At 31.0% G+C, this 24,390-nt stretch overlaps 3 protein-coding genes across 3 annotated transcripts; 2 read left to right on the plus strand and 1 right to left on the minus strand.

Annotated features, from left to right (window-relative positions):
* Positions 1-9,096: 9,096 nt before the first annotated feature.
* On the plus strand, positions 9,097-10,993 carry LOC129293224 (protein PSK SIMULATOR 1). Its single transcript, XM_054931059.1, has one exon. It carries the CDS (start codon positions 9,507-9,509, stop codon positions 10,941-10,943), a length of 1,437 nt encoding a protein of 478 aa, XP_054787034.1. The 5' UTR covers positions 9,097-9,506; the 3' UTR covers positions 10,944-10,993.
* A 6,587-nt stretch (positions 10,994-17,580) lies between these two features.
* On the plus strand, positions 17,581-20,209 carry LOC129292436 (uncharacterized). Its single transcript, XM_054929989.1, has 3 exons — positions 17,581-17,591; positions 17,703-18,732; positions 19,936-20,209. Exons 1-3 carry the CDS (start codon positions 17,581-17,583, stop codon positions 20,041-20,043), a joined length of 1,149 nt encoding a protein of 382 aa, XP_054785964.1. The 3' UTR covers positions 20,044-20,209.
* A 938-nt stretch (positions 20,210-21,147) lies between these two features.
* Positions 21,148-23,922, minus strand: LOC129293030 (probable aminotransferase ACS12). Its single transcript, XM_054930828.1, has 4 exons — positions 23,382-23,922; positions 22,613-22,747; positions 22,151-22,311; positions 21,148-22,068 (listed from the first exon to the last, which is right to left on the minus strand). Exons 1-4 carry the CDS (start codon positions 23,709-23,711, stop codon positions 21,210-21,212), a joined length of 1,485 nt encoding a protein of 494 aa, XP_054786803.1. The 5' UTR covers positions 23,712-23,922; the 3' UTR covers positions 21,148-21,209.
* Between the last annotated feature and the right edge of the window lie 468 nt (positions 23,923-24,390).

Raw genomic sequence — 24,390 nt, forward strand, 5'->3', positions numbered from 1 at the left:
TGTCAAAATTGGATCAAATAAAAGAATGGAGAAAAAACCAGACAAAACTTACAACTTTGTGGCTTTAGGCCAAGAGTTGTCATTTAAGCAAGTCACAATTTAACCCTTGCTGTTACAGGAAAGCATGAAGGTGCTCCCCCATCCTTTTTATATGAAGGCTATGCCTATCAATTTCGCCCCACTTACACGATATGGGACCTTAAAATTGCACCTCTTCTTTAGTTTTCTTTCTTTTTTTGTTTTTGTTATATATTTTTAATTTGATATGTAATATTTTTTTTTTAAAATCTTAGCATCTTTTCTTAATGTGAGCATAAATATATTATCTTTATACTTCAAATTATTTATCTATATTTTTGCTTTAAATTTATCTTTTTAATTTAGTTTTGATTAACCTTCTAAAAATAATTAATAAATTGTCACTTTTAATATAATATTTAACATATAAAATTAAAAATGTAGTAAATTAGTCACATCCAGTTCGACTAAGATCTGGCCATTGACCTTTAAATCAGTACCTTAGCCAGTTCAATGATAGATCTAGTTTTTAAAATTTTATTCTAAATAAATAAAAATATAATCCTAGTGACAAGAATAACCCTAACTTATAACATCAATAAATACTAATACCTAACTGCGATAAAAGGATGGATAAAATAAATAAATCTGCCCTTTTTTTTTCCCCTAAAGTGTAAAGAATAGGTTTCGTTCATTACAAAGAATATCTCTTTCAAAGTACAAAAAGTATTGGGTAAACTTTTTCGAACTAAATTACTACATACTCCCTCCGATCCACTTTATAAGTCACCTTTTAGAAGGATGAAGTGATTTACTTTATAAATCATTAAATTGATAGCGATGCTTTGTTTCAAATAAAATATCTAAACTACCCTTAAAAAATAAGAGAGAGACAAATAGAAAAATAATATTATATAGATTATTTACTTTTTAAGGGTTATGTTTGTAATTTTATAAAGTTTTATTCTTTATATTTTTGTTGCATTGATATTGATAAGGTTGGTAGAAATGATTTATAAATAGGATTGGAGGGAGTACACAAGAATGAGGTTCAAACTTCCAACTATTTATTTAAGTGATAAGAGCCTTTAATATTTCAAGATAAATCAATTCTAACTTTAAGAATTAATATATAATTCATCTAACCTTTTTTTTTTATTAGGCACATGTATCTTTTTTTAAAGATAATCATGTTCAAGATATGATCATACATTAAATATAAGTAAATTTTTTAATAAAAATTTAAACTTTAATTTGTTATGGTGTAAGGAGCAGCTCATTTTTCTAAATTAAATTATTCCGTATTTATCTAAACTTATTAATCATGTGAGAACTGAAAGGCCAAAAGTCTGTTGTGTGTGTGGAAGCGTGGAAGGGCTTACACACGTGGGTGTGGGATGAATGATTTGGTCTACCACGTAACGTAAAATCATGATGACACACGTGCGAATTAGTTCTTCTTTGCTGGTGTGGATATTTAAAAAAAAAAAAAAGCAAAATCATGTATTTGCTCAATTTTGCTATAATACTTCTCAGGTGAATTTATAACGTGGTAATTTCAAAATCCACAATCCATTGAACTGAGTAATTTTTCAAATTAACCTTAATATATAGTGTGGATTGTGACTCTACACTTCCTTTCTTTGAACTCAATTTGAGTCATTTTTCATCGTAAACTAAGGTCAATCCATGAAAGAAAGCATTGACTAGCAATTTTATGCAATATATACATTTTAATGTAATTATAAACATTAAAAATAAGTTAAAAATTCCTTTTAAAAATGTGAGCATCTAATATATTATGTCTGTCTTTTTTATTTTTTTCTTTTAGTGTGTACATGTATCTTGTAATCTTCGAAACATAGTCAACACTAAATATGATTATTTCTTTCAATAAAAATTCAAATATTTATTAGTCACTTTATAAAACATTAATTCATTTTACTAAATTCAATTCCTGTTAATTCTGTCTCTCTTCTTTTTCAGTAACTTCTCTTATGCCGTATGTTGATATATTTGTATAAAATATTTTAGGGACCATTATTTAATTAAAAAATAATATAAATGATTGTCTGGTCAAGGCAAAACAGGAGCCTTCATTTCCGATGACTGCCAGATGAAGAAAAGGAATTGAAAACTTTTCTCTCAACGAATATTATATATATATATATATATATATGGACCAACCAACATATTAACACATTTTCTTATGCTGCATTTTTATAACTTTTAAATAAATACTGCTGTAATTCTTAACAAATCCAGGTAAGTTAGACTCTTAAAAAATTAGTAAAATTAGGATATGACTCACAATTTAATTGTATTAAAGTATTTATAAATTATCTATTGATAAGTCTTCATATTGATTTTATTATGCATTCGATGGACAAAAAAGTTTAGAAATTAAATATTTTTTGAATGTGTTTTCAAGATTAGAAGAGTACCTTTTTAAAGTTTCTTAAAAATTTATACTTGAAAATCACGTCATAATATGATTAACTTAAGAGAATGAAGTATCTAATAAATAAATAAAAATCAGCAACACATATATAATGATGAATTTATTGTTGAGAGTATTTTATGGTTTCCATTATCATAACATTTCTCAAATTTTTACACACCACGAAAGGGGGATGTCATGCTATTATGTATGTGTAACCAACTTCACAAGTTGATAAGAAATGATAATTAATGTCATTATACTCGTAAAAAATAATTGAATTTCCAGTTTTACCCTTTACTAAAATTAACAATCATAATAAAGTACTCCCTTTGTTAAAAAATATAAGATATTTTTAATTTTTTGAGGTGTAATCATTACTTTTTTTTAAAAGTGTCTCTATTGATAATAACTTTATATTTATTGTAGAGTGTATAATAAGAATAAATATGAAAAGATATGGTTAATTGAAAAGTAGGTAACTACTTTATTAAAAGATAAGATTCAATTAAAAATATCTTATATTTTTTAAAGGGTAGAATATGTTTAGAAATGATAACTTGGTGCAATTAAAGAAGATAATACTGTAAAGAATTAACTACAAATTTTTTTAAATAACTCTCAAAAATATATTTAAATTATATTTAGACTGTGTTTTTGCCAAATAGTTGCTTGCTGTATCTTTATCATATAATTAGGAGGAAAGAGAGTATGTGTAGTGAAGAGAAGATGGCTAAACTGAAATGATGAAAATGGGAAAAAGGAAAGTAGTGGAATCTTAGTAAGACACAATAGATGGGGAAATTTGACATGAAAAGACAGCCTTCCATTTCCATTTCTTCTTCTTTCACATTTCATTTATATGCCTTTTTGACATTTCTCTCCTTTTTATTATTATTAGGTCCGCTCCCATTTCCTCTTTCCCATCTTGGGTCCCACTCTTTTCATTTCTCATTCATCCCCTCTACAAACACTCATACACCTATCTTCAATTTCATTTCCATCTAAGATTGTGCTAGAAATCATCATGTTCCTAAATTATTTCTTTACTTTATGCATTAGTTTAGGTTTTTCTAGGTTTCAAGGCCCATGTTAGAATAGATATTCTCCTGGTTCCGATATAGATTATTCAAAAATGAAATAGTAAGGAATTTCAAACCTATGATCTTATGAAATATTGATAATGATTGTGCGTGTATGAAATAGTACTATCTATGCCAAGTATCCAATTAAGTCTCTTTTTGAACTATGTTTAGATTATATGCTAATCTCTTGGCTAGTGTCTAGTAATTATTAAAGTAGAAGGGCATACTTTCATGATTACCTGTTGAACCCCAATAATATATTTATCAGTTTGTAAACTAAGAAACAAATCTATAATAATAACCTAGTCAATAGGGTTTTCTTCTTTTTTTCTTTATCCCTTTTTGAATAAAATATGTTATTATAACATAAGTAATAAAATTTATGGTGAAAGTTACGTTAAAAAATTACACACAATTTTTGTACAGAGTAGTTTAGAAATATACCTAATATGAGGAACTATTTTAAAACAATAAATGTAATCATCGGCAATAAATCAAAATGAAAAATAGAAGGTATTAAGACACTATACACAATATGTGTGTGTGTGTGTGTGTGAATAGTGCAGCTCATCTTAAAATTTTAAGTCCATTCTAATTAAAAGATAAATAGATAATTTGAACCGAATACTAAGGTGACATTGTACAATATTTAGCCATTTTTATAGTTCTAAAGACATCATTATATAATTTTATATACATATAAAGAAAGAGTAATATATACAGGCCAAATTTAAATATAGAGATTGTGCAATTATTATGCGTTATAAAATATGTAATTGTTTGATTGATAATATGTGTATAGGTTATTCTAGGCTGACATTAATTCAAGAACAGTGCCTAACTAAACCAAATTTTAGGAAACTATCAAAATTGAAAAATTAAGCATATCAAATCCAATATGTTAAAAGTCCTTTTAGATTCCTTAATTTTCCCAACTCAAATTGCCTAATTATTAATTACACCATTATGATCATTTTCTTATTCATCCCACCACTCCATCCATATTAGTGCCTTTTATTTATATATTTACATTATTACAGCAAGCAATCATACAGCTATACATGCAAACTATAAGTCAATGCTCAATATATTCATTTATTAGTAAGAACTCTATTTATTATTTTAAGCCTGGGGATGAGGAGAGAATTGAATTACATTTGTTTATATAATCTCAATTATAAATGTGGGTAATTGTATAACTTAATATTGCAAAATAAATCTATGTAAAAAAGGTTAAATATAAAAAGAGTGGAATATGTTAAGTGCAAAAAGTGTTATTATGTTTTTTATGTGATACTCCCCCACTTTGATTTGTAAGATATTTTTGGAAAAACAATGAGTCATTAACGATCTTATTCCCAAAATATTTTATTTACTATGTGGAAGTTAGGTTTTTTCCCATAAGAATTAGTCAGCATTTAGTGTTAAATGGATGATATTTTTAAAAGTATATTTTTTTAAAAAAATAACTTTCTAATCATATTTAATACTCTCTCCATCTTGAATTATAAAATACTTTTAAAAAAAATTATCTCAAAATATAAGATAATTTTAAAAGATTAAGGTTTCATTAAATGGCTTATTGCAACATTATCTTTTCTCTCTCTTTATTTAATATTAATTAAGTGTAGATTTAAGGTTATTAAATGAAGCATATTTTTAAAATTTTATATTTTTGTTTAAAAAAATAAGTGGTTAAGTTTATTTAACAAAATTTATAGGTATGTAAAATTTTATCTAAAAATATTTTATAATTTGAGATGAATGAAGTAAGATTATTTGATCTTTGACAATTTATTTCAAACAGTGTCTTGTAAATTGAAAATATATATTAATAAGAATAAATTTACATGGGGGTACTTAAATACCATGGTCGGTAGAGGATCGAATGTACATCTTCCTTGGTTTTGGAAATTGAGATTAGAGAGATTGAAGTTCAATGCACGCACGCAACAAGACAAATTAAGCTCATTAATAATCACATTTTCTTTAATTAGTTGATTAATTAACATTAACAATTAGTGCTTCGAACATTATCTCAAACACACCAAATCTCGATCCTCAAATTTGCTTATAATTAGTGTCATTTCATAGCTAATTAGATCTCCTCCGTGGCACTCAAATCACATTCGTATCATAAAACAATATCACACATGTATGTATATATATGTATCAATCAACCATTCATAACATTTACATGACATATGTTTTTGGAGAGAATCACATTTAAAGATCATTCAAGTAAATTATTCATAGATAAAAACTAAAAATAAGTTCTATTTAAAAAAAAAGATCATGTTTTCATTCTAATAACAATCTGTTTTATCTTGATCCTTATTTATAAATATATTGTTCTTAAATGTGATTTTTATACTTGTATTCATCTTTAAATAAGAAGTTATGACTCATCAAAAAAAATTAATAACAATAAATAATAATATTTAACAATAAAGCCCCAATTAATTAGACATATTATATGGTCTGACTTTGTGTGGTATATTCGAATCTGAGGATGTTCAGCTAAAAAGAGAAAGTTAAAAAAAAAAAAAGGTCTGAATATGTTAGAAGAAGAAGAAGAAGAGTAGGTTTTTAGGACAACATATTTATAATTTATTGAAAACATGACATGCATTATAATAAAATGCACAAATATTTAATTTTTTTATCTGACAGATATTTAATTAAAATAAACCAGATAACAATGCCCAGAAAGTGCCAAACTTTGTGTAGCATGCACATGAAGCTATATTATCTCCTAATTAATAAACCCATTCAAACTTCAAACACAATTGCATAGGCACACATGCTATAGCCATTATTGAATGTTCATTTAAATAAATCTAGACACATGCATCATATCATCTTTTCATACTAATTATATTTCCCTTCTTAAATTTATTAATACTCATCTTATTTTGTCATTGTAATGGTTTTAGTTTTCTTATTGTAATTGTTTTTTCTGGTTATCAATAATTCGAATTTGAGTGTTAGTAGTAATGTGATAACTCTCCTAGCTTGTGTGTAATTTTCTTCATCATAAAATTCAAACTCTCAATTTTATTTTATTAAATATCGAGTTCATTTTCTATTTAATCAGATTGAAATCGGTTAATATAATTGAATTTACTAAAACCCTAAAGTGGACTTGGCATAGCTATTCTTTTTCTTTTGTGTTATGTAGAAACTTTGTGGCATAGGATTCTTATTATGGGAAAACATGATAAGGTGTAAAGATAAATACTCGCTTATCACAATTTCAAAGATGGTAATCTCTTTTCATTTCTTGAAAATTACGATCAACGACCCAAACTCTTAACAAATTTAGACCAAATGTTCTGAAGTAATTTTTTTTAAAAAAGTTTAATAATAATCCTATAAACATCATATATAGTTATTTTAATTATTTTTTTTGAAGACAATTATAATTTACATATGTAATAATTGTAATCTATATTAATTTGTTCGCATATGAGAAGATTGGGAGGTAAATCAAATGGAAGTTGATTATCTTAAAGAGAGCAGTTAAATAATTAATAATAGAGAAGAAACAAACAAATCAATGAGAACAAAAACAATTGATTTATATATATAAATTCAAAAGAGAAACAGCCAATAATGATATGGCCCTCTTTTCTGACATAACATCATCTAAGAAAAAGTGTTCTTCTGCCTCCAAACACAACTCCCAACAAAAAAAAAGTCTCTCTTTTGAAATGTGACCACAAGTGATTAAGTATTATGAAAATAAAATTTTCAAGATCACTAGGTACACCACTCTTCATACGGACATTGTACATTTTTTTATTATAAAACAAAAATAATAAATTAATAATAGTGTGTGGGGGGGGGATCACATTAAATATTAAATAGTGTAATTGTTGTGAGATTCATATAATTAAATATCCAATGAAATTTGAAACTTAATTAAAAGAATTAAGGGGAAATTTTTCGAAAGGAACATAGATATTATAGAATACAGTGTAGACTGTAGAGAGGTAAATTAAGAGGAAAAATAAATATTTGAAATTAGAATTTAGTAAAAATTTTATGAATGGAAAAACTTTGGTACGAGTCACCTCTTCCCACAGAATTAACCATAAAAAGCAAAGTGGGTTAATGATGTGTGAAGCTTCTACGCGCTTTTATAGCGACTGAATGAATCATAACCTCAAGTCCTGGTCTGATATAATAGTACACTAGTACTTATCAACTCAAAATTGCATCTTAAAACCCATATTTTACAATATTTAATTTATGATTTTCTTTAAAAAAATCTTCATATTTAAGGATCAAAATTTCTTTTGAACACTAAATAAAGAGATCTTATTATTTTATTTGAAAAAAAAAATCTTATTTGAAGTTAAAATCACACTCTTAATCTGTTATGTTAAAAATAAATTATCATATTTTGTAAGAAGTCACAAAATGGAAAAGAATTACTCCCTCTGTTAAAAAATGTAAGACATTTTTTGAATAGTTAAATGTTTAAAAATATAAAGCATTTTTAATTTTTTGAGGTATAATTATTATCTTTTTTTAAAGTACTCCTATTAATAATGACTTTGTATTTATTGTAGAGTGTTTAATAGGAGTAAATATAAAAATATATGGTTAGTTTGAAAGTAGATAACTACTCTATTAAGAGATGAGATTCGGTTAAAAATACTTTATATTTTTAAACGAAAGGAGTATATTCTAAGAATCCGATGATAATTTTAACCATTTCATAAATAATACCATGACATGCATATATTTAGTGGTAGAATTATATTTTATCACTTCCAAATGAATATTTAATAATTTTAAATTTATCAATCAAAAGTTTTGTATTATATAATCATGTAAATTAATTCTTCTCTTTATGCAATTGCAATTTGTGGGATGATTTATAAAGTTAAAAATCTTAAAAAATGGAGTCCATATCAATGCCTTAAAAACTAGATTGAATCGGATGATTAGAGTCATTAATGGCTCGATTTAGACTAAAAAATTATTTTTATGAATGAGCCAAATTATATCAAAGTTGAGCCATTATTAAGCTAAAAATTAAAGTTAAATCAAAAATCAGAGTGATTTTTAGAAACTAGACAATTTTAAACATAATGTTAAAAAAATCTAAAAATTTAAAAAAATATAAAAAATTAAAAATTAAATCTTACTAAAAACTAAGTTTATTATTAGACAATTTACATGTATAAAATATAATTTGAGATTATTTTTTATAATGATATTGACAATTATAAATGCAATTATAGATGTTAACAACTTTATTTTTCTTATATTTATTATATATATATATATATTTAATATTAAAATTTTTGATCTTTTAAATCTAGAGTATATATCTTCATAATAAACTCAACTGAAGGGAGTTTGCTTGACATAATTTTTTCTTGCAAAGTTCATTAAAACGTAATTTAAAAAAAATGTTAGAATATAAAATTTGAGAATGTAGAGGTACTTAGATGTAATTTCCTTCAGGTTCCACAATTTCGCTATGCGTCTGCGTCTGCATGTGCCTCTTTTCTTCCTTCGCCGTTATAACTCCCATTCTTACTCCCCACTTCCTCCGCCTTCTCTCTCTCTTCACTTCTCCGATTCACTCTCTTTCACAGGCACTTCACCTTCTTCCTTCTCTTTCCCTCTCCTTTAACCAATTTTCTTCTTCCTCTCCTCCTCCTCCTCCCTCTCTCTCATGGATTTCCCATTGTTTTTCTTCCTCATACTCACCAGCAAATGAATCACTACCCACTTCGCCATCTTCCTCCTTCTTGTTCCTACATGTAGTTTCTTCTGGTTCTGCGATTATCTTGTTCTGATTCTCTCATGGATTTTCACAATCACAAGCTTTTCATCCTCATTTCTTTCGTTCGCCTATGATCCCTTGCGTTTCCTTATACCCACCCAAGAGATAATCGGTGCCCACTTCGCCATCTTCCTCCTTGAACCTTGAAAAATCCCTCATGGCCCTTGAAACTTTGCTTGTCAAGGTCAAAACTGCGGTGTCCAACAGCTTCGACTCCGTTCGACCCTCGAAGCCGAATCTTCTCAAGATGCCGTCTCTCAAATCTAATAAACGACACGTCGGCGGAGTCTTGGCCTTCGAGATCGCCGGACTCATGTCGAAGCTCCTCCACCTCTCCCACTCCCTCTCCGATTCCAGCATAATCCGTCTCCGAAACGACGCCGTCTCCCTCGAAGGTGTCCGTAAGATTGTCTCCAACGATGAGTCCTTCCTCCTTAGCCTCGCCTGCGCTGAGTTCGCCGACAACCTCAGAATCCTTGTCGATTCCGTCTCTAGACTTTGCCTTAAATGCCAAGACCCGAATCTCCGATCATTCGACCCGATATTCCGAGGTTTCGCCGATTCGGGTATCGACCCGAACCGCTGGGTCCTCTCGGGTCCGAAAGAAATCGAAGCCTGTGACAAGAAAATGGAACGTTACGTGACTCTTACGGCAGCGTTGTACAAAGAAATGGACGAACTTTCATTTCTAGAAAGTAGGTTGAGAAAAACTCTGCACCACAGCAACGATACCAAAAAGCAGAAGAAAGCTTATGAGCTTCAACAGAAGATTTTCTGGAAGAAACAAGAGGTAAAGGATTTGAAAGATAGATCTTTATGGAATAGAACCTTCGATTCTGTAGTTCCATTGCTTGTGAGGTCAATTTTCACTGTCCTAGCGAGAGTCAAGCATGTTTTTGCCATAGGAAATTCTGTTCCTCCTCTGTCTCGTAGTCTATCATCTTCAGCTTTAGTTTACCCCTCAGATCAAAACCAGAACGCTTCTTCTTGGACATTCGTGTCTGGGCCATTGAAAAGTCCGAAGCTTGAAGATGACAAGAATAATTCAACATCTGGGTTTTTTGAATTTCATTGCAATCTCTTAAACCCACCTCCTAGAACTCTAGGTGCTTCAGCTTTGGCTCTGCACTATGCCAATTTAATCATAGTGATGGAGAAGATGATAAAGTCACCCCACTTGGTTGGACTAGACGCGAGGGATGATCTGTATGCTATGTTACCAAACAGCATAAGATCATCGTTAAGGTCACGATTGAGAGGTATAGGGTTTTCTGCAAGTGATGCTGTGCTTGCAGGAGAATGGAGGGAAGCTTTAGGGAGGATTCTGGGGTGGTTATCGCCATTGGCTCATAATATGATTAAGTGGCAGAGTGAAAGGAGCTTTGAGCAGCAGAATTTGGTGCAGAAAAGTACTAATGTGTTACTGTTGCAGACTTTGTTCTTTGCTAATAAAGACAAGACTGAAGCCGCCATAACTGAGCTGCTTGTGGGGTTGAATTATATCTGCAGGTTTGAGAGAGAAATGACTGCTCAAGCCTTGTTTCATTGTGCCAATCTCAATCTTGGATTGCTCAATTTGCAGAGACCTTGCTAGAGATTTTCATGATTTTGGATGAGGAAATAATATAATATTCGTTTTTTTTTCTTGACTGTTCAGTTAATTTAGTCAGTTTAGACACAAATTTAGAATATTTAGATCAATCATACCATAAGAATTTACTCAAAACTCTTTGTTATGCTTTAAATGAAGAGAAACCAGAGTGGAGATTTGGTTTTCTTCTGTTCTGTTTATCTGATATGGTTTCTTTTTCATAAAACTGAGTTAAGTTGGGGGCATCGTTGTATATGAGTATTGACGTACATGTGTGTAGATGATTTGAGTTTCGAGTAAACTCTGTTCAAGAAATGCAGGATGATTATATAATATATATATTCATAAATACTTTTTTCTAATCATCTGCAAATATTCTTTAATAGCTTATAATTTTTCCATCCATATTAACAATGATTGATACTTACATTGTTTAGTATTTATTGTTGATGGTGGTGTTCTTCATGGCTGCGCCACTAGCTTTAGAATCATTATGTGTGGTTCATATGGTGAGTCATAAACTACTAAGCAGTTAATTCACCTATATCTTGGTATGACATTAATTTCATAAATGTGTGTGTGTGTGTGTGATTCATAAATTACTTGAAATATTTTAAAGATTATGACAAGATCTTTGCTGCATCATATATTCATATGTGAAAGGCACAGTTTGCTCTCAGATATAATATTTGCTGTATGCATAACCACAAAGCAAAAAGCTGAGAATTGAAGAATGATCAGATTATGCAAAGTGATTATTTAAAGAGAGTTGAAGATTTGGCCCCTATAGAATTTAAGAAAGTTATGAAGTAATTAGTTAATTAAAAGTTAAAACCTTAATTATTAAAAATTCATAAAATATGATTAACAGTTTTTAAACGCCTGATAAAATCCTAACATAGAAGATTTTTCTTTTTGATTTTTTATTGCATTGATGGAAAGACACTTTTTAATTACAAAGAAAATGAACTGTGTAATAATTATTAAATATTGTTGGTAAGCAAATATTTCTTCCGTTAAAAAATGTAAGACATTTTTAATAGAATTTCACCCATAATAAAATAATTATTTATTTTTAAATTAATTCTATTTTTTTATATTTGTTTTTATTAAATACCTTACAATAAATATAAAGTCATTTTTAATAAGAATATTTTTTAAAAAAGATAATGATTGTACCTCAAGAGATTAAAAATGACTTGTATTTTTTAACGAAATGAGTAATTATTAAATATTTGCCATTATTTAGTAATATTTACTACTTTTAAATAATAGCTATTCATTTGTACAATTATTCTATTCGATCTATTCCTCCTATTTTACCAATTAGTTTTTATAATGCTGTTTAACAAACTTATACCTTCGCAAGCATGGATGATTCGATTCTTTAATGAATGAAAATAGTGATAATAATTATAACAATATATTATTTTTAATATTATTGTTCAAGACATCCACTTGGCTTTTCATTCACGTGATCTTTTGATACTGACAATGTTAATCTGTTGGTCTGTTAATTTAATAAGTTGCACATAGAATTTAATTATATACATTTTATAAAATTAATACATAATTATACATTGAGAAGGGGGAAAAAGAAACTTGGATACAAAAATTGTTCATTGACCTGGCCCAAACAACAATGAATTGTTTAAAAACTAAACGGAATAAAGCTATGGTTCCCATTAGCATTCCATTTACTTATTTTATCAAATGGAAACAATAAAAAAGCCAAAAGTAAGAAGGCACTTGAGAACTAACTACAATTATGTATGTTAAGGCACTATTGATTAAATTTAATTATCCAAGAGCATCTAACAAAGACAAAATCCATTTTTTAGATCTACTTGTTCACACATACACATAAATGAATAAAAAAGAGATTGTACTAATATTTTTTATGTCAATAGATGAGTTTAAATTACTAATTTTGAATAAAATATTTGTATCATTTAAATAATATTACATGCATATTCAACTAATATAAATAATTAAAATTTTAAATTTAGAATGAATAAAACTTGTGATTTTTAATAAATGGTTTGGAAATATATTTTCAATAAAAGAAACTAATAATGTTCTTGAAAATTTTAATTTTAAACCATATTTTAACATTAATTAATTGTATAAATTTTCGAAATAAAAAATAAATAATTCATGCATCTCTAAAAATAAACTAATAAAATTTACTCTTACAATGTAATTTCGTCTTTGATAGTGTGCACTCGTTGTGTGATATGTAAAATTTAAAGGATGGACAGGTGTTTGAAAAAAAAGAGAAAGAAATCATTGGATAGATCAATTTAATTTATATAATATTATTTCCTCCAATCCTATTTATAAGGCAAGTTCTAAATGGTCTATTTGATCCCCTTATAAGTTATATTACAATTTTTTAAATAATATTTAAAAAATATTTTTAAGATTACCTTTCATGAAGAAAAAAAAAGTAATATGATATCACTTTTTAAATTTATTATATAAGAGCATATTTAAAATTTTATACACTTTTATTCCTTATAATTTTTTTATATTAATATTAATAAAGTTGATAAAAATAATTTATTAAAAAGATGGGAGGAGTATATTGAAATTGTTTCGAAAACTTATTCATAAAACTCTCTCTCATCTGTTTACATGCTCATCTTTTTATAAATATCACCACTTTCTATTTGGCCGCACTTGAGGGGATAAACAAAATAAATATAAAACATGGCTTTTTTTTTTAAAAAAAAAAGAAAAGTTTAACTGGGAGGGATCTTTTCCCCATTTTTTATGCAAATTCCCTCTGGAAGAAAAATGCCCAATTTATAAAAAAACATGTAATTAAAGATAGTTTAATATAATTAATTATTATTTTTAAAACATTGGGTAGGTAAAATAAAAGTAACGTAAAAAAAAGAAAAAAAGAAAGGGTGATTAAGGTATTTGACCATATGATTGCCTTGGGCCACATGTGGGCCGAAGAAATGAAAACTGTTAGTCCATGGCCCATAGAATTATAGGAATCCCATTTAATAATCGACCGTTTATTTCTTCTTTCGATGTAATTATTTTAAAATTTGAAGATTCGATTAAAAAAAATTAAACTTCAAAATAGAAAAATGATTGATTTTATTTTTTCATATAATTTTTTTTACTAAAAAACATTTCATTTAGTACTGCTTGTTGAGCACCGAGCTTAGCTTGGCCAGCATGAGAAATGCTTGTTGGTCAAAATCAATCCAACTAAATTACGCTATGTAAGTTATGTTCATACCCACAAAATGTCCCATCAGTTTTCAAGCGTCAAATTCATAAAAGTAAGATCCAACACACAACAGTTTTGTATATTTTATATATCAATAAATTATCATAACAGTGAACAAATACAACAACAACAACAACAACAACAAGCCTTTATCCCACTAGGTGGGGTCGGCTACATGGATTGCAAGACGCCATTGTACTCTATCATTTATTAAGCTTTTAGAAATATTATTAATTAAGAGATCATGTTCAACAACTTCCAAGAGTGTTCTCTTAGGCCTTCCTCTACCTCTCTTAATCGGACTCAAAGTTATATGTTCCACTCTTCTCACTGGTGCCTCCCTTGGTCTTCTTTGTACATGCCCAAACCATCTCAACCGATTTTCTACCATTTTTTCCTCAATAGGTGCCACCCTCACTTTTTCACGTATGTGCTCATTTCGAATTTTATCTTTACGTGTATGTCCGCACATCCATCGTAACATTCTCATCTCTGCTACTCCAACTTTATGCTCTTGCTGTCCCGTTAGAGCCCAGCATTCACTACTATATAACATTGCCGGTCTGATAGCAGTACGATAAAACTTTCCTTTAAGTTTATTAGGCACCTTACGGTCACAAATAACTCCTTTAGCTTTTCTCCAATTAAACCACCCAGCTTGAATTCTATGTGAAATATCTCCACTGATTTCGCCATCATTTTGAATAATGGCTCCCAAATATCTAAACTTTTCCACTTGAGGTATAATTTGATCTCCCAATTTCACTTCCAAATTATTTTCGAATAGTCCTTTACCAAATTTACAATATAAATATTCCGTCTTACTTCTACTCAGACGAAAACCTTTCGACTCCAATGTCCTCCTCCATAACTCAAGTTTGCAATTAACCTCTTCTCTTGTTTCTGCTATAAGAACTATATCATCTGCGAAGAGCATACATTTCGGGATTTCCTCTTGAATATGTTCCGTCAAAACATTTAAAATCAAGTTGAACAAATAAGGACTCAGAGATGATCCCTGATGTAGTCCAATCTTTATAGGAAAATCCTTTGTTTGACCACTAGGCGTTCTTATACTAGTTTTTACCCCCTCATACATATCTTGTATGGCTTTAATATAAGCAATCCGTACTCCCTTTTTTTCCAACGCTTTCCAAAGCACTTCTCTTGGTATACGGTCATAAGTTTTTTCCAAATCAATAAAAACCATGTGTAGATCTTTATCTTTACAACGATACTTTTCCATTAATCCCCTTAGTAGATAAATTGCCTCTATAGTTGATCTACCTGGCATAAAACCAAATTGATTCTCAGAAATACTTGTCTCCAATATCAACCTGTGCTCAATTACTTTCTCCCACAATTTCATTGTGTGGCTCATGAGTTTAATCCCTCTATAGTTAGTACAATTCTGAATATCTCCTTTATTTTTATAAATAGGAATTAATGTACTTTTCCTCCACTCATCAGGCATTTTCTTGGACCGTAAAATCACATTAAATAACTTAGTTAACCATCTCACCCCTTCTTCACCTAAACATTTCCACGCTTCGATAGATATACAATCAGGTCCGTTAGCTCTACCATTTGCCATTTTCTTAAGAGCTTCCTTTACCTCCTTATCACGTATTTTTCGATAGAATGACAAATTTTGTTCTCCTTCACCAGTTACTAAATCCTCCAAGTTACTAGATGAATCCTCTCCATCATTGAAAAGTTTAGAAAAATAAGTCTCCCATCTATTTTTAATTTCATCATCTGTAACTAAAATTCTTCCCTCTTCATCCTTAATACACCTTACCTGTTCTAGATCTCTTGATTTTCTTTCCCTACTCTTGGCAATCTTATAAATATTTTGCTCTCCTTCCTTCGTCTCAAGGTTCTTATAAAATTCTTCAAAAGCTTTGGAACGAGCTTCACCCACAGCTCTCTTAGTTTCCTTCTTAGCCATACGGTACCTCTTCCAATTTTCTTCATTGTTACACAAATGTATGGCTTTAAAACAGTTCTTCTTATACTTGATTTTGTCCTGTACACTATTATTCCACCACCAAGACTCCTTATCTCTCGGACCAGAACCTTTCGATTCTCCCAAAACTACTTTTGCAACCTCCCGTATCTTTTTAGCCATATCCTCCCATATGATGTTAGCACTTCCCTGAGAATCCCAAATTCCTTTATCCAAAAGATTTCGCTTGAAAATATCTTGCTTCTCACCTTTTAATTGCCACCACCTAATCTTTGGTGTTACTACTTGTCGACGTTTTTGGATTTTACTCATAATACACACATCAAGGACTAGGACCCTATGTTGTGTCGTTACAGCATCTCCAGGGATCACCTTACAATTTTTACAAAGTTTTCTATCTGTGTTCCTAACCAAAAGAAAATCAATCTGCGACCTTGAGGCTCCACTTTTGTAAGTGATGAGATGCTCATCTCTCTTCTTGAAACAAGTGTTGGCAATCTTAAAATCATACGCCAATGAGAAATCAAGAAGAGTTTGCCCTTCATTGTTTTGCTCTCCAAAACTAAAACCACCATGCACCCTCGCATACTGACCAGCTTCCCTCCCGACATGCCCATTAAAGTCTCCTCCAATAAAAATCTTTTCACTCTGTGGTATGTGTCGAATCAACCCCTCCAGATCCTCCCAAAATAATTCCTTAAGACTGGCTTCTGTCCCGACTTGCGGCGCATAAGCGCTAACAATATTAACAGTCTCACGTCCAATTATCATTTTTAAAGAAATAATTCTGTCTCCAATTCTGCTAACTTCTACAACGTTCTTCTTCCACTCATTATCTATAATGATGCCTACTCCATTGCGTGCACTTACTTTTCCTGCATACCAAAGTTTGAAACCTTGAATATCCTTAGCTCCTTCTCCACGCCATTTTGTTTCTTGCAAACAAAGGATATTGATTTTCCTTTGAATCATAACCCCTACAACCTCTACAGATTTACAATTTAATGTCCCAACATTCCAAGTACCAAATCTAATTTTGCTCTTATGGACTAACTTCTTTAGCCGCGTGCGTCCAGAATGACGCGGTAGCCCTTGCTCATTTAACACTACATCCGGGCGCCGATGCAGCGGCTCTAACTCACTTATCACTGTACTCGAGCCATGCAGCGCGTTACTTACGGGCAACGACCTAGCATTAACATTATAACGTCTATTGTCCATGTTCATGATAGATTCAACAAATTTTTACATTGGCTGTTGATGGCCTAACACAACCCTCCTCCTTTACCCGGGCTTGGGACCGGCTATAAACATAGGCGGAGTTATAACAGTGAACAAATAAATGGAAGATATATAGGAGTAGGTAGGACTTGTTTGAATTGTGACTGTGGCTTAGTTAGGCACTTGTGAACTAAGTGGTGATGGATGGCAGGTTGCCTAATCCCTAAGAACACAAAATGGCTCAGTTAATATGAAACTCTATATGTTAGTGGAAACTACACCTACCCACCACTTCCAAGTATACTATATAACTGCACCAGAGCAATCAAAATCATAAGCTTTCACTTGGGGAAAAAGTGGATGAATCAGAGAGGAAGAAGCAGGTCAGGTTTAGGGAACCTCCTTCAGTTCCATTTATATGGGAAGCAAGACCAGGCACCCCCAAGAAAGATTGGAAACCAGAGCCTCCATCATCATCATCATCATCATCTTCTTCTTCTTCTTCCTCCCCCTCCACCTCCTCCTCTTCCGTTTCTCAGGTTCCTAAGTCTCCTATCAAACTAATTGCCTCTATTCCCTTTGCTTGGGAAGAAAAGCCTGGAAAACCCATTCCTTATTTCACGCTCAATGCAGAAGCCAAGTTCACTGATATGGCATCATCATCTTCTTCTTCCTCCTCTTCTTCTTCAGTTTCTCAGGTTCCTAAGTCTCCTATCAAACTAATTGCCTCTGTTCCCTTTGCTTGGGAAGAAAAGCCTGGAAAACCCATTCCTCATTTCACACTCAATGCAGAAGCTAAGTTCACTGATATGGCATCTTCATCTTCATCTTCTTCAAACTACCATGTTGCCAGCAAAGAAAGCAATAGTGATGGAAAGTTCGATTATGGGAGTGATATTGATGACAGTATAACTAGCATGGGACCTGAATCATTTGCTTGTTCAGATCCTTCTTTGCTGGCAAGCTGTGTGGTAGCATCAGAAAATCTTTCTACCAACATTCCACTGCAGAAAAGTTCATTGAGTGAACAGATTGTTGAGTCATCATGTTCATCCCCAGCTTCTGATAATGGAAGTAGCACAAGTAGCTATGAAACAGGAAGGTCAAGTCTGGTTGGAGCTTCCTTCCTGGAGAGTCTATTTCCATTGTTTCCACCAAATTCTGGGTTTGTTGAGAAAGCTGGATCTTCAACTCCACTAGAATTGAAGGAAAGCTTAGATTTTGATGGAGAAGAAGATGATAGCAATGCCATGTTAAGGAGACCACCAACACTTGGAGAGCTGATTATGCTGAGCAGAAGAAGAAGCTACAGAAGGAAAGCTGTTCAGATCAACAACTTGGATCTTCAAAGGGTAATAATTCTCCCTCCCTTATTTTTTTTCTTTTCTCTTGTTATATTTGAAACCAACTGAGTTTCTCTCACAAGCAAAAGGTCTATTTGGAGAGAGAGAAAGAGAGAAGTAATTCTCATAGTAGGGCCCACTAGGCCTCTCTATTTATCTCTTTCTTTCCATCTGAACCGTCCAGCACATGGAGGGGAGAATCCTAGAATTTTTTTAGCAATTTTGTCTTTTAAATATTTAACCAGTTTAGTTTTTCAAATATATTTATGTTTATGAGCAATACATTAAACTTATATATTGCAAGGAATTTGGAAAAATAAACTACATCATTCATGATTTGTTAATAATGTTACTTACTATAAAGTTTGTAGTATATATTTGAAAAAAAAATCATAAAACCTTCTTTATGTATTATTTTCAAAAAAATAAAATTCTAAAATCTTCATATCATGTCACAACAATCCATGACTCTTATTAATTTATACTTATGTATAGTTTTATACTTGCTTATGATATCTAAACCACTTGGCCTTAGCAATGTAAATCCTAATTACACACTTTTGGTAATTCCATGATTAAACAAGTTTGATTTTGATACGGATCTAATTAATTACAATTACCCAATATTTTGCACCATCTTTCGATAATCTCATGATCAAGCTTGCCGTGATAAGAAATATAGAAAAACCTTTCTCTTTATCTCAAATTTCAAATCAAAGCAAGACCTGAGCCCCATTTGTTAATACTCATGGAGAGGTAATATCTTTATTAACATAAGAATCGATACACGTAATATATTTTGCCCTTGTTATTTTTTTGGGACATATGTTACTTTATTATCAAGACTCATGAGTAGTAGTAACCATAGTTTTTTATTACTATTTTTTTTCCCACCTAAGTATGTATGTAACATCTTTCATTCATAAATTATTTTTAATTTTATTTCTCCTTCAACTTCATTTCATTTTGTAGCATATGAACAAGTCTTTTCCTCATCCAAAATCTTAAGCATCTCTATTTCATGAAAAACAACCTCCATTCCCCTTCCAAATGAAAAAAGGGGGAAAAATACCCTCAACGAAATTTTCTTCCCTCTGGCACACAAAAATGTATGGCTTACAAGCCATCAGATCCTTATTATACAAAAAACTGGAAAACTTAAAAAATCCATTTCAAACCTTGTCTAACTCTTTGGCCTAATGGATGATACAGAGCATAACAAAAAAGGAAGCTTTTGGATGCTTCATCTTTGCTTCTAGCTGCAAGATGATTGAAGGATTGCTAGACAGAAAGTTCTTGCCCAGACTGAAACTGGTGTAGGAAGCATTGATCAAGGAAAGTTTTACTGGGGAGAGTACTTCTCCAAGATCAAAATCTGTTGTAGTTTATGGGCTCTCTATTTTGAGATTGTGGATTCTAAAAGGATATTACTTCTGAAGTGTTTACAAATCTGGGATTTAACAAGTTAGATGAACTCTTATATACATGTCCCTTCTTTTAACAACTTCCAACAGACATTGATATGATAACAACAAACCTTATTCCATCAATATAAGAATAAAATAGAAGTCACATCCATGAAGTGTAGACAAAAATTGTTTCCTATTAGCATAAATAGGTCTCACATTCTGCTTTAATTAACTTAAGTTCCTACCAGTGTGGGTCCCACAAAAATTAAATTAAAAAACGCTACTTAACAAATCACGAAATCGAAAGTAAGCCATATGTACCACGTCAATACATTATTCACAAGGAAATTGCATTCCTTCCGCGTACTCATCAAGGTCAAGAGCAATCTTGATCCTTCATTTTAACCTTATTTGATCCCTATCATCTATTTAAATTAATTTTTTAAATATTTTTAATATTATATTTATTAATATAAAAAATATAAAAAAATTTAAAATTTTAATATATATGTTTATTACCAATATGATAAGTACAGATTTAATCTAGTAGTCCAATTTAATATTAAAAATTTTATAATTTTATAATTTGACTATACAGATAAATTCTATAGAATTTACCCGTTCAGGTATAATTTAGATGACCTAATTTAATATTAAAAAATTTATAAATTTTATAAATTAATCATTTAAATGTATTCTAAATAATCCATATTTAATATTAATTTTTTTATTTTAATAAATATAACATTAAAAAAATTTAAATAGACGATAGAGATCAAATAAGGTTGAAATGGAGGGCTAGGATTGCTCCTGGCCCTAATGAGAATTGAATATGGATGCATTCACAAGTCATTTTTACCAACTTGGTTTCTTATAGAAATTTTATTATAATTGTAATAGATTTAATTATATACCCACTAATTTTCAAAAGCTAAAGTCAGTTCTGCCTAATAACTTTAGAACCAGAATTATAATTCAATCTCAAACAATCATGACTTGACTAATACTATACCAGTGCTTGAACATGCATATATGTAGATGGCTTTATTAATGTTGATGAAAAATAATAAGGGACCTTTAACAGGAAGATTTACAAGTTTCAACAACTTTCCTAATCCTTTCAATAATTACAGGAATGTTTTCTGAAGTTAGTTCACAAAAACAAATTCCAAACCATCCTGGTTCAATACAATGACAGGCTGATCCAGGAGTTATAATGATCTTAGAAACACTTATAAACTTCTTCCATAACTCAAGTTCTCTTCTCTCATTATGAGGTTTCCTTAACAATCCTCTCATATCGGCCCAACAGTACAAACCAGCACTGCTCTTTGCACACTTGATTCCTAGATGACTTAAACCGGCCTCAAGTTCATCACGCACTTGTCTTATTCTCTTCTGTTTAGTTTCAAAATACTCCGGGATAAATTTGTTATCTGAAAGCATTGAAATAACTAACCTCTGTGTAGGAGCAGATATAGAAGAAAACCTACTTAACTTCCTAGCAGCAGCCAGAACAGTGTTGTTAAATGAATATATAACCCCTACTCTAAAGCCTGCAAGTGATAGATCTTTTGAGAGGCCATATATTATATGAACTCGATTCTTATCTAGACCTTCTGAATCAAGAACTTCAGCTAAGCTCACGAACTTTTCTCCTTCATATACTGATCCTGCAAGTACTTCATCAGCGATGATATGGATGTTTTTATTTTTAGCAAAGTGCACCAGACTTTTGAGCATGTCCTGTGTCAGCAGATTGCCTACAGGATTTGCAGGGTTGGAAAAGAGAAGTCCCCGAACTTTGACTCCGCGTTTCTCAGCTTGACGGTAAACTTCTTCAAGAGTAGCGATGCTTAGAGTGAAATTGTCCTCGCTTTGACAGTGAACTGGTATAAGGTTTACTCTGGCTCGCCATTTCACATCCTTGTCGAAACTGAAATTTTTTTCTTAATTATTCATTAGGTTTTGGAATTAGTTAGAGGCATCGGTTCAAAAGGGTGGGTTTGATTCATTACCCTGGATAATAAGGTGCCGGGACAAGAAAAGCATCTTCCTGGTTTGCCAAGCAGAAAGATAGCATCTCAATAGCAGGAGTAGCTCCAGAAGTAAGCACCATATTTGATGGGTCCAATTTCACCATCCCTCCCATCACCCGAGACATAAAATTTGACATGGCCTGCAAAATAAGAACAAAATTGCTCGTATTATGAAATTGGACAGAAATTTTCTCCTGAATATTACGTGGGGTCTAAAGAGAGCATGGTGAATTCTTTGTACTAGGCTTTTGTTCAGAGTTTGTCTTTTATAGACAGAATGTGATGAACCATATCTGTTCTCCAATATTCTTCAATATTTCTTGTAAAATAGATTGATGATATCATAAACAAGACATGCATTTCCATACTTCAATGTTCTCGAAGATGGTTAAATCGTGACACACAAAGTAAGAACCTTACTTGAAGGAGAATCTATCTCACCATTTTCAATTCCTCCAATCCATCAAATGGTTGATAAGTTGCAATCCCATTGACACTTAGAGTGAAATCATCAGTCCCCACTAGCGATTTCTTCAAGTTCTCTGATAACCACTTCTCAATTAGATCCAAGCAGAGCTACAATTAATTAAAACACTTGATTATCAAATCCCAGAACAAGAAAAATGCAACCAACCCAAGTCAAGAAGCACATACATTGAAAAAACTGATATTAAGGGTTCAGTATATTTTTGACTCCTCTAACTTCAGAAAAAAAAAAATTTAATTTAATCCCTTTATACTTTTTTTTTTACCAGTTAATCTTTAAAATATAGATCAATAATTATGAATTTATATTTTATTTGAGATTAATGAATGATGAGTTTATCAGAATTGTTGAAATAGCTCGGACGATATTTAATGCCATGTACTAAACACATTCACTGACTCTAAATCCATTTATTTTGATCTTTCAATGAAAATAAATACGTATAAAAAATTCTTCAAAAATTCAGCATGAGATACTCACTGTAGAAATTATATATTTGTCTATAAAACTTACTTCTCTATAACAGAATAACAAATATATAAAATATGTTGCCCATCCGTCTTAAAATTTAACTGTCAAATTTATTAATTTATTACGTTAAATGTTATTTATTTAGAACGGTTTCTTAATTATTATCCAAATCATCCACATTATATTACTAAATATTAAATATTATACTTATTGAAGTATCAGTGATAATGATAAAATAAAAGCTACTCTAACCTTGTTCTCGGACGAGCTCAGCTGAATCATCTTATCTGGATTAGTGAATCTATCATGATCATAAGAATCCTGAGCCAGGCTCTGCAACCCAATGTCATCCGGCGAATCATCAAATTCCGCAAGAAAATTCGCGAGGTTTGACACTTGAACACTGGTCGTTGGTGGGATCTCCGATGGCGGAGGAGATAGAGGAATCCGGGAAGATCCATCGGAACGGTGCCGCTTGAGATAGAGCTGGAGGAAGTAGAAGAGAGCGCAGGGGATCAGAGAGCCCAGAAGGAGGCCCCCTCTGCCTTGAACAACACCTTGGAGAGGCACCACGAGTCTCATGGCCGCCGCTCGGATGATCCGGATTCAGGCCACGGTCACGGACTCAGCATCCTCACCGCCGGAAGCAGAAAATGGATCGCCGGTGAGGCCATCGGCAATGTAGAAGAGACGTGTGTAGTAGAATTCAGAAAATTCGATCGATTCTTCAGCAAAGGAAAGTAACGTTTCGCCCTGTGGTTATAAATTACAATCACGTTGGCTCATTTATACATTCCAGTACCTTTGCTGTGAAGACACGTAATACTCCTTCCGTCCCATTTATAAGCACGGCGTGATTTTTGAGATAATATTTAAAAAGTAATTTTAAAATTATTAAAAAATTAAAAAAAATTAATCTTTTAATCCTTCAACTTTTAACTTACTTATAACTCAGTCCCTCAACTATGACTCGCTGTAACTCAGTCCCTCAACTATAACTCATTGTGACTCAATCCCTCAACTTTTGATTCACCTATAATTCAATCCTTATTTTTTAATTTTTTTAAAAATTTCTTATCAAATAAGAGGGATAAAAAAATTCTCATATATATTTCTAAAATACCCTCCTCTTGCTCATCGATGTGAGATATAAGCTACATGAAAAAAAAACAAAAGTTCAGGGACTAATTTGTAAGTGATTCAAAAGTTGAGGGATTGAGTTATAAGTTAGTCATAGTTAAGGGACTGAATCACAGTGAGT

Source organism: Prosopis cineraria, unplaced genomic scaffold (genome assembly GCF_029017545.1).
Source record: "Prosopis cineraria cultivar Desert tree isolate PC_DT_omini unplaced genomic scaffold, ASM2901754v1 PC14, whole genome shotgun sequence".
Classification (NCBI taxonomy): Eukaryota; Viridiplantae; Streptophyta; class Magnoliopsida; order Fabales; family Fabaceae; genus Prosopis; species Prosopis cineraria.